The following is a 16609-nucleotide window of genomic DNA, read 5'->3' as shown; positions in this document are numbered from 1 at the left end:
CTTAAAAAATAATGATATGCAAATATTATTTTAGTGTCACGTGAAGCTTGTCACAGTGACGCTCAAATATGTACTCAGATTTCAGTGCACTGAGGCTGAGAGAAAAAACAGGTATTATCTCATTAAAACTGGCTTCACACATTTATTATATCTTCTCTGTTATATATTTGGGACTGCAACTTACAATCATTTCATTATCGCTTAATCCACTTATTTTGTCAGTTGTTTAACTGATCATGTGGTCTGTTAAGTTAAGTGTAATTACTGAGCAGCCGTAGGTCAGTTCATGGAGTCCACCCTGTGGTCGTATGACTCCTCCCACCAGCCCGCCCTGTGGTTGTATGACTCCGCCCACCAGTCCGCCCTGTGGTTGTATGACTCCGCCCACCAGTCCACCCTGTGGTTGTATGACTCCGCCCACCAGTCCACCCTGTGGTTGTATGACTCCGCCCACCAGTCCACCCTATGGTTGTATGACTCCTCCCACCAGTCCACCCTGTGGTTGTATGACTCCGCCCACCAGTCCACCCTATGGTTGTATGACTCCTCCCACCAGTTCACCCTGTTCTTGTATGACTCCGCCCACCAGTCCACCCTGTTCTTGTATGACTCCGCCCACCAGTCCACCCTGTGGTTGTATGACTCCGCCCACCAGTCCACCCTGTGGTTGTATGACTCCGCCCACCAGTCCACCCTGTGGTTGTATGACTCCGCCCACCAGTCCACCCTGTGGTTGTATGACTCCGCCCACCAGTCCACCCTCTGGTTGTATGACTCCTCCCACCAGTTCACCCTGTTCTTGTATGACTCCGCCCACCAGTCCACCCTGTGGTTGTGTGACTCCGCCCACCAGTCCACCCTGTGGTTGTGTGACTCCGCCCACCAGTCCACCCTGTGGTTGTATGACTCCGCCCACCAGTCCACCCTGTGGTTGTGTGACTCCGCCCACCAGTCCACCCTGTGGTTGTATGACTCCGCCCACCAGTCCACCCTGTGGTTGTATGACTCCGCCCACCAGTCCACCCTGTGGTTGTATGACTCCACCCACCAGTCCACCCTATGGTTGTATGACTCCTCCCACCAGTTCACCCTGTTCTTGTATGACTCCGCCCACCAGTCCACCCTGTGGTTGTGTGACTCCGCCCACCAGTCCACCCTGTGGTTGTGTGACTCCGCCCACCAGTCCACCCTATGGTTGTATGACTCCGCCCACCAGTCCACCCTGTGGTTGTGTGACTCCGTCCACCAGTCCACCCCGTGGTTGTATGACTCCGCCCACCAGTCCACCCTGTGGTTGTATGACTCCGCCCACCAGTCCAGTGTCTCTGACAGTCTCCATCCATGTCAGTGAAAACATGGATGCTTCACACACAGAAGATCTATACAATCAGCACAGTTTCAAGATTAGAGTCACCAATTCAGTATCTGACCAAATGTCTCCCCTTCTGTTCCTGAGATATGACGTTAAAACATGATGATGTCACAGTCAAGCTGACCTTTGACCTTTTGACCTTCATTATTTTATCCTGTTAGACATTTGTGTAAAAAAGTTGTCATAATTAACACACTGATTCTTGGGTTCTGGAGGCCACCATGTACATCAGACACACTCTTGAATGAAAGGTGAAACATCTTCAAGAAACCAAAGCATGTCCAGTTGCGTACGACACAGCACCAAATTCTTCTCCTGGTCTTAAATGTTTCTCCGTACAGACCAGGAGCCAGGTGCAGCCCTCGTGATGTTTTCTACCACTGTTGTTTCATTATTATTTCCTGTCAGCCTGAACTTTGGGTCATCACAGCTTTATAACGAGCACCTCTAACTCTGAGCTGTTTGGTCTCAGGGGCCAAAAACACATTTGGGACATGTTTCTGGTGAAATGATGTAAACTGCCTTTGTTAACTTCAATACCTGAGTGTAACTGTGTAATGGTGTGTGAATAAAAATGTACATGTTCTGCATCAATCAATTAATTGTGTTAATTATAATGTATTACAATTTACAACCAAGTTTAAGTTATTTCAGTTATCTCAAATTCATCTGCTATCTGTCTGATCCAACTGATTCAGCGTCTTATAAAACCTCTAAATTAACACAAAAATAATCAGAAATCAGTTTAAATGTGGTGATGTAGTCATGTCTGGTCATTTTGATTTTAAAAAATATCAGAAATAGATTCAGCATCAACAATGACCCCCAGCACTACTCCAACACTGTCCAAATCAGCCAAGCAGTCGCTGAAATATTGTTCATATGGGTGATCATGCTAATTAATCCCAAGTATGTTAATACCAACACAGTTAGCATCCAGCAGCTTCTAAATGCTGGGAACCCAAACTGTACATTTCTAACATATAGCTTTGGTGTACTCAGCATCTGTGGGTCACGCTGCTGGCAGGTCGAACATCTGGAAGTAGTGACTGACAGTTCAGTTTCCTCTGATTCGAGGTGGATAAATTCAAAATTTAGGTAAATGGAGTGAAACTTTGAAGACAGAAAACGGGATAAAACTTAAACTTATAAAGTTGGGAAGTTTTCTATACAAGTGAAGTAGTGATATTTAATACAAAGTGATTAAACATTTGGAGGAGGCCGGTGTTCACTTCCTGTAAGACTGTAAAGCCAATTACTGTGTGATAGGAAAGATCTGGAGTGTCCTCGGGCCGAGGCTGGGCAGCGTGTGCATCTCAAATATGTGTTTAAAATTCTAAAATAATTGGTTTGGTAGTGTGGAAGAAAGTTTGATTCAATTCAACACCACCGGTTCAAATTTTTTCACTTTCAGGAGAGGAAGAGTTTGTTTCCAATCTCTCTCCCAAACTGCTTTTCAAATTTGACATGCCACATCAGTTGTACCGACGTAGTGCTTTTATTTTGAAAGAGACTGTATCAAACTGTACATTTCCTGTGAAAACAGAAGTGTATTTTGAAAACAGACAATGCATGTGACAGGCTGAAGTTGACACGGCGTCCCAGAACATCAACAACCAACACACCCAGGGTACCTTGGACGTCATATGTGGACGTGGAAAGTCCATGAGCAAACGTGGACACGTGACGAGGTCACAGTGAGGATGAGTTTTCCAAAATCGGGGTTTTTGGGCTCCTGAGACCAAACGGTACCAAGCTGGAGGTGCTCATTATAAACTTGTGTTAACCACCGGTTCAGACTAACAGGAAATAATACTTAAAAAAGGCAGCAGGAAACATCACGAGGGCTGCACTTGGCTCCTGGTCCTCTACTTCCTCACCACAGATTGTAACCACACCGTGTGTTTCACTGTGACTTTATTCGTTCGTAGATGATGTACAGTTTTGTGCACATTCATATGATAAGATTCTATTTCTAGGTCCTTTTCCCATCTGGCAGCAGCCTCACAGTAAACTACTTTACAGTTTCTCCCTGTTGGTCATCATCAGTGTTCCTGTCAGAATAAAACACATATCGTGTGTTGACGTCAGTGAACGCAGCACAAACAGCTGCTGTGCGGTACCTGTTCTCACGCTTTACCTGGGAGAGATTTACTTTCATGTATAAATAGCCGCGAGGCGACGACCTCTGTGTCTGAAATCTTAAAAAAGACATGAATTGTGAGAGGAAACGGCAGATTTCCTGTTAGTCATCGTAGTTTTGATATGAAAACAGGTCTTTGATGAATCAGCAGGTAGACAGAGGGTTTTAGCAGGTTTTTTTTCCTGGTGTGTAATGGGCAGGATTTTGTATGGTCGACAGCATCACAGGACTCAGCCTGGAGCTGTTTGTATGACTCATCCCATTTTCTCCTCTGACACAGCAGCCCCTCCAATCCAATCCTACAGTAACTAGTGGGCTTCCAAATATCATCGTGTGATCGGGCTCGCTGCGACCACAACAGCGCTCGTGCTCTTTATCTGCTGACCTTATCTGCGAGGTCGCCCCAATTTCAGTTCGTCTTGCGTCAGGATCATCCCTCAGCACTTGACATTATTTGAACCTGGCTGTGTCGTCGCCTCGCCTGCATCCCTCTGTGCCTCCGACTCACCGGCTGGGCTCTGACTTTCAGATCACCTTGGGGGAGAACGGTGGCGGCCGAGCACATCGATGGTTTGGCTCCAAATGGGATCAATTTCAGAAAAAGTTTTGACATGTTTATTAATATTTTTGTACTTTGGAAAAATTCAATTCTGCTTTTCACTATCTATTTATTTTTAATATCAAACTCCAAATATGCAACTCACTGCTCAGAATGAGGTATTAAAAATCAGAATCTGGATTCTTCTCACACCGTGATTTGAATAATAAACTGGATGGAGATGAGCTGCGCATGAAGCCCAGCTCCCCTCAGTCACCGTGACCATCAACACCAGCGTGCAACATGTAGAAGGAACAAGAGCTGATATGAGAACTCTGAATGATTGATGTGTTTCCTTCAGACGGCGTGCGGCGCTCTGCAGCAGCCTCTGACATGTGTTTGGAGCTGTGACACACAGAAACACCACAGAGCTACAAAACAGCTGCACCACAGCACATCTGCATCTTTTAAGGTCTTTGAAACTTTGTGAGAATTACTGGAAGACGACACACAACTGCTGCCTTAGTGATGTCATAAAATGACTGTTAATGTCAAAGGTGAAGTCAAATCTCTGCTTTGTCCAAGATGGAATGACTGGTTGAATAATCAGCGAGGGGACTGTTTGTTTTGTATTTCATATTTGAGCAAAATGACAAACATTAACTCAGGGGTGTAAATACAGACAGTGTAGGCAGTGCAGTTACACTGGGGGCCTGTCGGGTGGGGGGGCCCCTGCAAATGATTCACTCAGACACCTTGGCGCTACGACTATGTTTATAAAGATCTCAAATTAAAAATGGCGCCATTTGCTGTCAGAAACATAGCAATAAGTAATGGGTAAGTTCTTCATTACAACCAAACTTTAAACTCGTCATACATCGCCATTCGGTCAGTGGACTTTCACGTCTACATATGACGCACTAGGTGTCCTGGGTGTGTCTGTTGTTGATGTTCTTGGACACCATGTCAATTTCTGCACGTTAGATGCAGACAAAAATATCTCATATTTACATTTATTGCAACAAAAGCACGTAGTTTGGTTTAGAGTAAAACATCTCTTCATTCATAAGGACCAAAGTCCAGTGTCTGTTCATTAAACAGATGCAGTACAGATGCACCACGCTGTCTTAGTGTTACTGCATGGTGACAAAAAATTGGTTTGCTGAGAATTTAGGGGTCAATTTCAGCATTTGAGTGTTCTTCAGTTACAAGTTTCAGTAAATCAGACACTGACGTCACAGCGCTGTATTCCACCTCTTTATGTTGGCCTTTTTTTTGATGACCAAAAATGTTTTGCATTGGTTGGGGGGGCCGGGCTGATAAAATTATATTTTTTAAAGGAGGTACACTTATTGAAACAAGTTTGAGAAGCACTGCAGTAATCGACTGATTGTTTCAACACAACTAGTCAACTAGTCTCAAAGCTTTCAATCAGCTCTGTGACAGAAACATTAACGTGCTTCATAAGGAATCAAATCCTCCTCTGCAGCCGTTAAGATGGAGGTTGTGTTGGTCTCTCACTGTGTGGAACGTTTGACGACAGCTAAATTACAGGGTTTCCCACCGAGCTTTTAAAGCCTCCTGAACTAAAGACCACCTCCACTAATAAAGAATTATTACACATTCATAAGACATCAAACTGCAGGAGAGACGACAAAGTATTTCACATTGTGCTCCACGGTTGAAATGAGTTTGTTTAGGTTGTTATTCGTGAACCATATAGGTCACATGATCAGGATTTGAATGAACTCTTTCCTATGGTAATCCCTAAGTTAAATCCTAAAATCAACAATAAAACAACCTGAACAAACAACCTGCAGAGCTGCTTCAAAATGCACGACATGTTCTCATAGAACAACTCGTCAGATATCCTCCGAATTTGCATCCCAAGAATGACATTACATCCCTAACTTACAGTTACTGAGGTCAGGTTTAGGAAAAGAAACATGGTGAGGACGTATTTAAAATGACTCAGCGCCGAATTCACAAAAGGATTGCGTGGCTTTTGCGGCCGCTAAACCGGTAAAAATGGAGCCAACAGATACCGTCTAATTCACAAAGCACGCGCAGAGGGTGAAATGCTCCACTAACTGCGCTGCCAAGCAGATTGTGTCTCGGTGCGCCGGTGTTATTTGCACGTATATAAATGAGGTAATATGCATATATTTGGTGCATAATTTGCCCATTTCTATGCAAATGAGCCTCATTGATAAACAATTATTATAATCTTTATTACTTTAATGGCATCCGAAGATACTGATGCGTTGAACAGGTGACAGTCTGCGGTCGTTCTCAAAACGCACTTCTGTCACGCACTTCAAAAGCAACTTTCAATAATTTATTTTACGAAACGGGGGAAACAAACGTGAACAAAAACGGTTCCATAATTCATATTAAATTCAAAAGATAACGAAAAAACAGCTTCAAGTGAGAGGGAATAGTGATAAAGTGGTCAAACTGGGTCAAATCCACAGCCTCAACCCATCCAACACTGTTAGACTGACTCACCAGCAGACATCACTACATGAGGGTATTCAGTACTTTGCCAAACAAAGTCTGCCATTGTTCTGCCACGGTGTTCTTGGTGCAAAGCCAGCATTTATACTTTGCCATGTGTAGCTAATAGCAATCAGGGGCAAATCAGGGGCAAACTGCACCCAGCTGCCAAACTTTGTGGGCGTGTTTGCGCTGGTATATCATTAGCGCAATATCCTTTGTGAGTCACCTTCCTCTACATATATCCGTCTAATAAGTTATTTAAACGCATGATAGGCGCTTCCTTGGGCTTGTTTCCATAGCCCGGGTTACTTGTTTCTCTCCCAAGATCTGGCAACACTGACAAGCCGGATCACAGGGAGCATGATGTGTTTGGACCCAGGCCCTGGAGGCAGATCTGATTCAACACTGGGAAGAATATCCATGCCTTTACCATGTGTCATCTCCAAGTTTGGTGACGTCACCGCGTTATCTGGGGCTCTGTCGGCGAGGGCTCGGTGGAGAAATCTTGTGGCGTGCACACACGCTAACCTAACCCTAACCCTAACCCTAACCCTAACCCGTAACGCAGTTGGCGAGACTCCCGCAGACAGAAACACATTTCGCCAGGTATGAACACTCAGAAGATTACAATAGTCTCTGCGACGCAGAATCTGGGTGAAAATCGTGTAATGTGAACTAGGCTTTGGGCGACACAGCGGGGAGCACTCATTGATGCTAGTTCTCTGAAGTCAGTTTGGTGTGTCTGGGCCTTTAAAGGTGCGGACACACCAAACCGACATCAAAGAACTAGCAGCGACGAAAGCCAACTGTCGCGTCGTCCACGTCGCCTCACGTCGCCCTGTGTCAGTTGCATTTGAACACACTACACGGACTACATCCGACGGCCAAGTAGCACGTACGTTCTGCGCCTGCGTGAGAGAGAGCGGAGTGAGAGAGTGGTACATCCTGTCAGCCGAGGGGTTTCCTATCTGTGCAGCCGAGCACCGCAGCACCTCCACGGACTATTACATCCAGACGGTCCCGGTGTTTCCTCCGCAGGCTCCACTTCACTCAGCTGCCCGATAAACCCGCTGCTTCTTCCCACTTTAACCTGAATAACAAACCAGGGCTCGGTGCTCCGGTTGGATCCAAACGGAGAGCCGGGGCTAGCTCAGAGACTAGCGGAGGCTAACTGGCTGTGCTTCCCTCCGGTCATGCTGCGGCTAACGCTCCGCTAGCCGCTCCCAGCTAGCTCCGGTTTGTTATTCAGGTTAAAGTGTGAAGAAGCAGCGGGTCTGTGGGGCAGCTGAGTGAAGTGGAGCCTGAGGAGGAAGCACCGGTTAGCCCCGGTTTCACTACAGGCAGATTCACTCGCTACAGGGGCGAGGAAATAAAACCTGAACAGCCAATCAGAGTGATCTCTCTCACCGACAAGCTCCGCCACTGATTCAACATGCTCAATCGGCTGAGAAGTCACCGCCGCCGCTGAGGGATACACTGAAAAAACTAGGGCGACAGACGCTCACCGACGGCCCCACTTTGGTTGAAGGCCGACCGTCGTCTTGGTGTGTCAGGGCCTTAAGGTAACTCAAGCACAATCCTCATGATGTATCAAAAAACACCATATTGAAACCGTGTTCCCTGAACGCATCATTTGCATATAACATATTATTTCCACAACAGTTCTTTAAATACGTTTTCATGTTTTTTTTAAATTCCCATTCTCCCCACACGCACTTCTTTTTGTTTCTATAGTCTAAACTAGAAATGACTTCACCCCAAACGTGCAGCTGTGATCAGATTCAGTCACTCACAGTTGTTTCTAAATGAGCACATGAATAGTTGATATCACTCAAAGACACATCAACTATTAACACATTAATGAAGAACATAATGAGACAGAAAGCTCCGGTACACCAGAGCATATTGTTCCTGATGTCGGCGTGCTCCTCTCAGGCAGCGCTCTGCTTCCAGACCGACCTTCACTAATGAACCTCTGAGATGACAATGGTGGATAATGCTTACTTGCCCACAATAATGTAATTGCATTTATATCCTGATAAAAGCTTGCCTAATAAAGACAGTTATGTTGGGCTGCAGCAGGGGGCCTTCTGTGATTCTGCTGAGTGAATGGTTGTGTTGCAGGAGGGGAATAATTGGCTGGGGGAGACAGGGAGATCCAATGCAAGCATATTCTGTCCTGGCTGCTTGTGCTGCACATACTAATTGGGTGCCTCTCCTTGGCTAGGAGGTAATGAAACTGCCGTTATCATAACAGCCGGAGCAAAGTTCATTATTTATATCCAAATGCAGTGGAGTGTGAGCGCTGGGGGAGTTTACTGTGCCTGTGCTGCAGCTCTCATCTTTAAGTCACATCTTATACTGTACAGCACACGTTAAAAACAGATCCAACTCCCCGTCATGAGAAGATCACATGTGTGTATTCACACAGTGTCTCCACCTCATGGACTCTTATTACTGCTGGCTTTGTCTCCAATGGTGTAAAAGTGTCTGATGCTGAATTGTTAGTGCACACTGCCTTGGTGTGTTTGGTGCTGTTGGCTCACACTCACCCATTTCTTGAAAGAAGTATCCATTCTTGGACATCCCAGAGGGAGGTGCCTCTGCAGGAGAGAGCAGAAACACAGAGACGGTAATCAGCGAGGTGAAGCAGTGGAACAGTAACAGGCCCTGCAGGGAGCCCTTTTCACTTTAAAATGAAATACTCATTATTTGTTATTATTTTTACACAGTAATTGTTGGTGTGAGACGCTCACTGGCACAAATAGGAGCTGTTATCAGACTTTTATTGGTCTTATAGTTCAAGAACGAACATCGACATTTTTAAACATTTAAAAGTGAGGCACATCATGGACTCAGGAAGTTACTCACAAAAATATCATTCTTTTATGAATCTCTCTGTTACTCACTCATGATCAAAGCATCTGCCCCTAATGGCCATTAGGACACATAACAATGTCTCCTAATGACACACGGAAAGCTGTAGCAGGGGAAGATAAGGGAGGATGCCCTCCTTAAAGCTGATACACACCGTGTGATTTTGTCCCACATTAAAGACAAACAGAAACGTGGTGATGTCTTTGGTGGCGGCTCTAAAACGTTGGTCCTACCTCACACAGTCAGAGAGGTTCAAGGATGGTCGTTGTCACGGTCTGTGATCAAAGACAGCTACAGCTACGTCTACTAACCAACCAATAGAAATGTAGCATGAAATGAACCAAACAAACAGACGGACAGCAGCTCGCCATGGAGGCAAAACTGAAGCGCTAAAAGAAATGAAGCTCAGTGTAAGTTCAATCAGGAAGACCTCTCTCGTGCTCACCCTCTCACATTCTCTCCATCCCACTCTCACTACTCCCTCCAATCAGCTGACTGTGGCTGTTCACTCTTCTAGTTATCCAATCACACTTTGTCACGATCTCTCAGCCAATCAGGATGCCACTGCAACATTTTAAATCTGCTCTCTCTTCTGCTGCTGTCAGCCATCATTGTAGGCAGAATCTTCGCACCCTCCTCCACCTCGCTCACCTCCAGCCATCGTATCAGAGTCCAGGACGAGCTCTCAAAGACTCACTCCTCTACTCATCCAGATCATCGGCACTTCTCCATCTTCCTCTCATCAGACGCTGGTAGTGGTAGAGGTGGTGAAGGGGGGGGGTTCCCTATTCGACTATGGATTCATCACCCTCCTTAAATCAAACCATCTCTACGGGGTCTAATCGCCAAAGAAATGTGAAAGAGGAAAAGCTTTTTAGCTGATTAAACTATTAAGCACCAAATGACGCTGCTGACATCCAAACTTAATGTTTGCTGGTTGACCTGAAGACACTGTGTGTGTGTGTGTGTGTGTGTGTGTGTGTGTGTGTGTGTGTGTGTGTGCTATTAAACCTGCTGCTTTGATTGATTTAAAGGGCCAGTCTGCAGGATTCAGGGGGACATATTGGCAGAAACTGAATATGATATAATCAGTGTGTTTTCTTTAGTGTTTAATCAGCTGAAAATAAGGATTGTGGTGTTTTTGTAACCTTAGTGTGAGATGTTGCACCACCATGTTTCTACAGTACTCTTGATAAGACCATTCGCATTTTCACGTCTACCACCGTAGGAAGAAGCCCAAGTGCAATGTGTAGTGCCGGAGTTACACTGATATGAAACTGCTTTGTAATGTGTTTCCAGTGGTTTTATATGTAAGAAATCTAAAGCAAATAGTTGTAAAATCCTCCTAATACGTCACAGAGACTAAGGAATAATGTTCATATAACATACTGATCTCACCGACAACAATAGTACAGCCAGAATATTCGCATTTACAAAAGTTTTTTACGGTCTGCAAATCATGTTTATGTTTTGAATTTGTGTTTTGGCCTGTTGCGCCACCCACCGCCGTCTACCAGTCACACAGTCAGTAGAGTCTCAGCATCAGTTACAGTTACGACTGAGATACAGCAGCACTGCAAGCAGCATTAGCAGTGTCACGGTACATAGCATTAGCAGTCTCCTCAGCTGTATTCCGGCAGCAGCGTTAGCAGCAGAGAAGCCGGACTTGCTCGAATGGTCCGCTGGAAAACCGAAGATCAAGGACGTGGCGACGCGGCCCTGCCACGGCAGCCGCCCGTGGGCAGACAAATCAGTCTTCAACCAGGCTTCCAGTGAAAACCTTCTGATCGTCTGGAACTTTTGTGATCAGAGAAAAAATGGTGACTGCACGTAACATTTGCTGCACTAGCCACCTGCAGCTACATGCTGAAGTCCGTCAGAAATACATGGATGTGTACAGGGCTGAAAATTAACACCCGCCAAGCGCCAAATGCAGGTAGATTTTCCATTTGGCGACTAAATCTCAGAAGGCTATCTGCCACACTGGCAGGTAAATGTTTGTACCAAAATAGTCATGTAATAAATTATATATATAATAGCTATCTGACAGTGGCTAATAGCAGATGGGCGCTCTGTTTGTTGTGTCGCACTTAAATTGCTCCACGCTGCATCAAGGAACCTGTAGGCCTACTTGGAGGACACGCGTGCACGTAGGCATATCGCGCGCCTTGGTCCATGATCTGCCGTCAGTAGCAAGCAAGCTATCACCACAGGTGTCATGTGGCGACATTTACCAAGTGTAGGTAAACCAGCGACAAAATGAAAAAACACAGACAAGGTTGTGAGAAACGGAGGTTCGACGATAACAGCGATTCAAGAGGCTGGTTACACTACGATGCTGAGGGTGCAGTAATGAGCTGTAATGTATGTCGGCAATATGCTAAAGAAAAAAAACGTAACCACTCGTTTGTCATCGGTAACGAAACGATGAAGCTGGAGAACATCCGTGACCATGAACGCCGCCTGCGTGGCTGTGTCCCACACTCAGTCCGAGCCTCTCCTCTCGACACCCGCTGTGACAGCACTCACGGCCTCTCCTTTAAGCTTGTATTCAACATGATACTGTATTATCTCAATGAAAAGTACTGAAACAAAAGTATATGTGACAGAAAAAAGGCAATTCATTATTTTGGCTGGTAAAAAATACGCTTGGCCGGTGAGCCAAAAAGTTCATTTTCAGCCCTGGATGTGTAACATGAAACTGTGTTATTCAGTGTTTCACCAGTTTGAATCAGAGAGGAAGAGACCTCTGTGGATAATTCAGGTCATGGTAAAACCTCCTGAACATCTGGATCAGAGAACGGTGAGCACACATTAACTCATGAGAGAAATGCACACCTTAGCATGCTGTGGGTGAACGCTGAGACTAATTGACTGATTTGTAACATGAAACATATTTATTCAGTGTTTTTAGCGATTCTACTCGTTTGTTTTGAAGACAAGACGTCTGTAAATAATTCAGCTCCTGATAAAAACCTCCTGAACAATAAACAATTCAGACATTATGAAGTTTTTATCTGGTCACAATCTGCTATTCACCGCCAGACGCCACCAAATCCCCCGAAATCAAACACACTTCATCTTTAATATTAAAATAATGAAATGCCTCAAGTCCAAACAGCCTGAACTGGAGCTGTCTGACTTTCCTCAGTCTCATCACCTCGACAGAGATTTGTGGACAGAGAAAAAACGGAGCTGATAAACAGTGAACAGACTATTTAGATTGTGTAACACAGGTTTGGTTTAATGAGGCCACAGCTGTCAGAGACACTCTGTGTAAGAGTGAGCACAAACTGGGCAACCCTGCAGTTCAACCAGAGGGCAAAAAGAAGAATCCCCTCCAGGGCACGAAGAGCGTTATCAGAAAAATGTAAAGGCTTCATTCCTACATGTTCATTAGGAGGAAAAAATGTTAACAGGCAGTGATTATACACAACACACACTCCTTTCAACAGCAAAGGTCTCGACTTTGCTCCTACAGTCAGCGATAATCCATAGTGAGTTTTGCTTCCAGGCGAGCAATCGTTTAGCGATGGTGGGGTGCAGCGTTTTTAAAATGGTGGATATCTCATTTTGGAATTAAAGTTAATCTGGTGAGGAGCTGCACTACAAACGCACAGAGGGGGAATTTAGAGTACAACATTTCAGGGTGTTTGTCACGCGGCCCTGTGGACGCGTGCAGCATGCGGATGGCACAGAAAGACGAGGCAGATATGAAGAGGGGATACTGTGAAGGTTATTGAGACATTGTGGGCTCAAGGAAGGATGGAGTGGGGGGGGGGGGGGGGCTGTGCAACCAGACTCCAGTCAGGCTTCTCTTCTGCATTTATATGTCACCATATTCATCCTGTAACCACAGAACAACAGCCTCGCACAGACGGGGGCACAGACAGGGGAGGAAGCCACGCACCTGTACGTGCACACACTCTGGTCTCAAACTATGTGAAACTCGCATGTCGTCAGGATATCTCTCCCTCCTCAAAGGATTCTTTGATGTGACAAATACAGAATGCAATTTTAATTATACAAAATGTTCCCTCACTCTCGGGGCTGGACGCAGAGAGGAAAGGAAACTCGGGAGTAAAAGAAGCGGGGATTGGTTTATCCCCACAACAATTAGCTTGTTTAATCTACACAGGTAATGATGTCGCTGCTGTGAGAGAGATTTGCATTTTGCATCAAGTCTTTCTCTGTAACGTCTCCCTCTCTGGTACTTTGACTCTTTGCTCCGATGGTTAATGATATGTTGATTTTTTATGTATTTTTAAATCTTATCTGCAAACCAAATCTTCCCTGTGGAACACACACACACACACACACACACACACACAAACACAAACCATTTTAAAGACACAGTTTGACATTTTGGGATATATGCTGATTTAGAAATTTGCTCTGTTGGATGAGAAGGTCAATACCAGTCTCATGTCTGCACAGTAAACAGGAAGAGACAGCCAGCAGCCAGTTAGCTTAGCACAGAGACAGGGAGACACAGCGCCTCTAAAACTCACTATTGAACCCTAAAATCTCACGACACAATCACACACGGTTACATTTAGCCAACACACACACACACACACACACACACACACACACACACACACGTGGTTGGGTTTAGGACAAAAGAACAGGGTTTGGCTTTACAATCTTACAGAAAGTGAACACCGGCCTCCTGGGTGAAAGTCAGCGGTTGTTGGACCCATTCACCCTACTCGGACTTTCGGTGCTTTAGGTCACTGACCAAGTGCCGGATTTCCCCAACTTTGGAGTGAGACTGGGTTATCTAAAATGATGTCTTTATAAACAGGACAGCTGAAGGACATGTGCGATGTTTTGACAACGTGTTATGTGTGCGACCCACTGCAGGAGATTTAAGTAGCTGTTAGCAGTTAGAAACTAACTCAAAGAAGAAGAACAGCAGCTGTTAGCAGTTAGTAGCTAACTCAAAGAAGAACAGCAGCTGTTAGCAGTTAGCAGCTAACTCAAAGAAGAAGAACAGCAGCTGTTAGCAGTTAGCAGCTAACTCAAAGAAGAACAGCAGCTGTTAGCAGTTAGCAGCTAACTCAAAGAAGAAGAACAGCAGCTGTTAGCAGTTAGCAGCTAACTCAAAGAAGAAGAACAGCAGCTGTTAGCAGTTAGCAGCTAACTCAAGGAAGAAGAACAGCAGCTGTTAGCGGTTAGCAGCTAACTCAAAGAAGAAGAACAGCAGCTGTTAGCAGTTAGCAGCTAACTCAAAGAAGAAGAACAGCAGCTGTTAGCAGTTAGCAGCTAACTCAAAGAAGAAGAACAGCAGCTGTTAGCAGTTAGCAGCTAATTCAAAGAAGAAGAACAGCAGCTGTTAGCGGTTAGCAGCTAACTCAAAGAAGAAGAACAGCAGCTGTTAGTGGTTAGCAGCTAACTCAAAGAAGAAGAACAGCAGCTGTTAGCAGTTAGCAGCTAACTCAAAGAAGAAGAACAGCAGCTGTTAGCAGTTAGCAGCTAACTCAAAGACGAACGGCAGCTGTTAGCAGTTAGCAGCTAATTCAAAGAAGAAGAACAGCAGCTGTTAGCGGTTAGCAGCTAACTCAAAGAAGAAGAACAGCAGCTGTTAGCAGTTAGCAGCTAACTCAAAGAAGAAGAACAGCAGCTGTTAGTGGTTAGCAGCTAACTCAAAGAAGAAGAACAGCAGCTGTTAGCAGTTAGCAGCTAACTCAAACAATGAGGTCTGCATATCATGCCGACACGAAAGGAGGCCTTTTTCTTGTCAATGTCTGACGCTGGAACTCACTGATAAAGTGCTGGTATTCGAAGACACTGGAGTGAGACCGGGTTGGACAAACAGAGCGAGAGTCTCTGCAACTCTACAGTGACATAAGATCAGATGAATCAATGTACGGAAACACCGTGTTACTGTATGAAACGTGCATATACTTGTGGTTGTCTGGTGGGCGGGGCTTAGGACAGAGTCAGGAGACGTAACTGAAATGAGTTTTAAATGTTACGACCTTCACTGTGTGAGCTTCTAATAAATGCCTTGATACTTCCTTTGAACTTCAGCCGGTAATTCTTCACTTATTTCTATAATTTTTTTTTTTAATTTTTTAATTTTATATACTTTATTAATCCCCGAGGAGAAATTCAATTTTACACTCTGTTGTCAATTACACATGGGTCTGAACACACACAGAAGCACAAACTGGACCTATACATGCACTAATTGGAGAGATGTCAGAGTGGGCTGCCCACGACAGGCGCTCCGAGCGGTTGGTGTGTGAGTTACAGTGAAACAGTGAAAGAAAGGTGAAATGCTACCAGGTGGGTTGTGACTGTGTCTTTTGTTTTCATGAGGAATTCAAACAATGACAACAGGACGTTTCTTGGTTGTAGATCTTCCTGATTGATGATCAGAGTCAGCAGAGGAGAGTTTGTCAAACAAAACTCCTCAGTGTGTTTTTTCCTCCTAACCTGGCGTCCTTAAATAAAAACCAGTTTCCTCATCTGAGCTGCCGCGTTAACGTGTGGGAAGATTTCTCCCACATCCTCTCCTGCGTCTGCATTAGCCAGTGTGTTTGATTGTGATGTCACATCAACATACATTTTCCCTCCACCTTCCTACACAGCACACACAGGTCCATCACATCCTAGTCATGCAGTCTGCTTGCCTGCAGCTGCTGCATTAAACATGTCTCTCAGCACAAACACTCAGCAGGACGATGAGCACACAGCAATATGCTGAATGTTGCATACGTCGAGTTCTTTTTCTCTGTTGACTCTAAATAAACAGTCGTGCTCACAGCTCAGCAGCCCGAGGCAAAGACAGAGTGCTTGTATCGTAGCGTGTGTTCTAGTCCAGTACTAGTATTTTGTTATTTTGCCTGTCCTCACACACACACACACACACACACACTTAGATCTCTCTCAGCTGCGATGAAGCTAAAAACATTAATATTGTTCTTATTATGGTTATTATGATCACTGAGCCCTTTCAAAGATGCAAACATGGCTTAACACATTAGTCCTGTGTCAATAAGCACACAGGTAACTTCTACACACACCTCTCGACACCAGTCTGACTCAGTCACACCACCAGAACACGTATCTGAGCTGAAAGCTGTCACATGAACGCAAAGGCTGCAGCATGCAGAGCAAGGTTAAATAAACCGAGAGAGATTAAATCAGCATGTTCCGCCTTGTTAAGAGC

At 45.0% G+C, this 16609-nt stretch overlaps 1 protein-coding gene across 3 annotated transcripts in view; it reads right to left on the bottom strand.

The window, feature by feature from the left end:
- slc4a11 (solute carrier family 4 member 11) overlaps window positions 1-16609 on the bottom strand; it is a 181590-nt gene that overhangs the window by 94187 nt on the left and 70794 nt on the right. For all 3 annotated transcript variants that reach the window (XM_049596095.1, XM_049596097.1, XM_049596096.1), the window contains exon 2: window positions 9105-9155. In XM_049596095.1, coding sequence (XP_049452052.1) covers window positions 9105-9155 — 51 coding nt within the window. The remainder of the gene's footprint in view (window positions 1-9104; window positions 9156-16609) is intronic.

This window comes from Epinephelus fuscoguttatus, linkage group LG14, assembly GCF_011397635.1.
Source record: "Epinephelus fuscoguttatus linkage group LG14, E.fuscoguttatus.final_Chr_v1".
NCBI classification, from domain to species: domain Eukaryota; kingdom Metazoa; phylum Chordata; class Actinopteri; order Perciformes; family Serranidae; genus Epinephelus; species Epinephelus fuscoguttatus.
The sequence above is the reverse complement of the archived record's forward strand: the minus strand, read 5'-3'. Positions and strand labels throughout refer to the sequence as shown.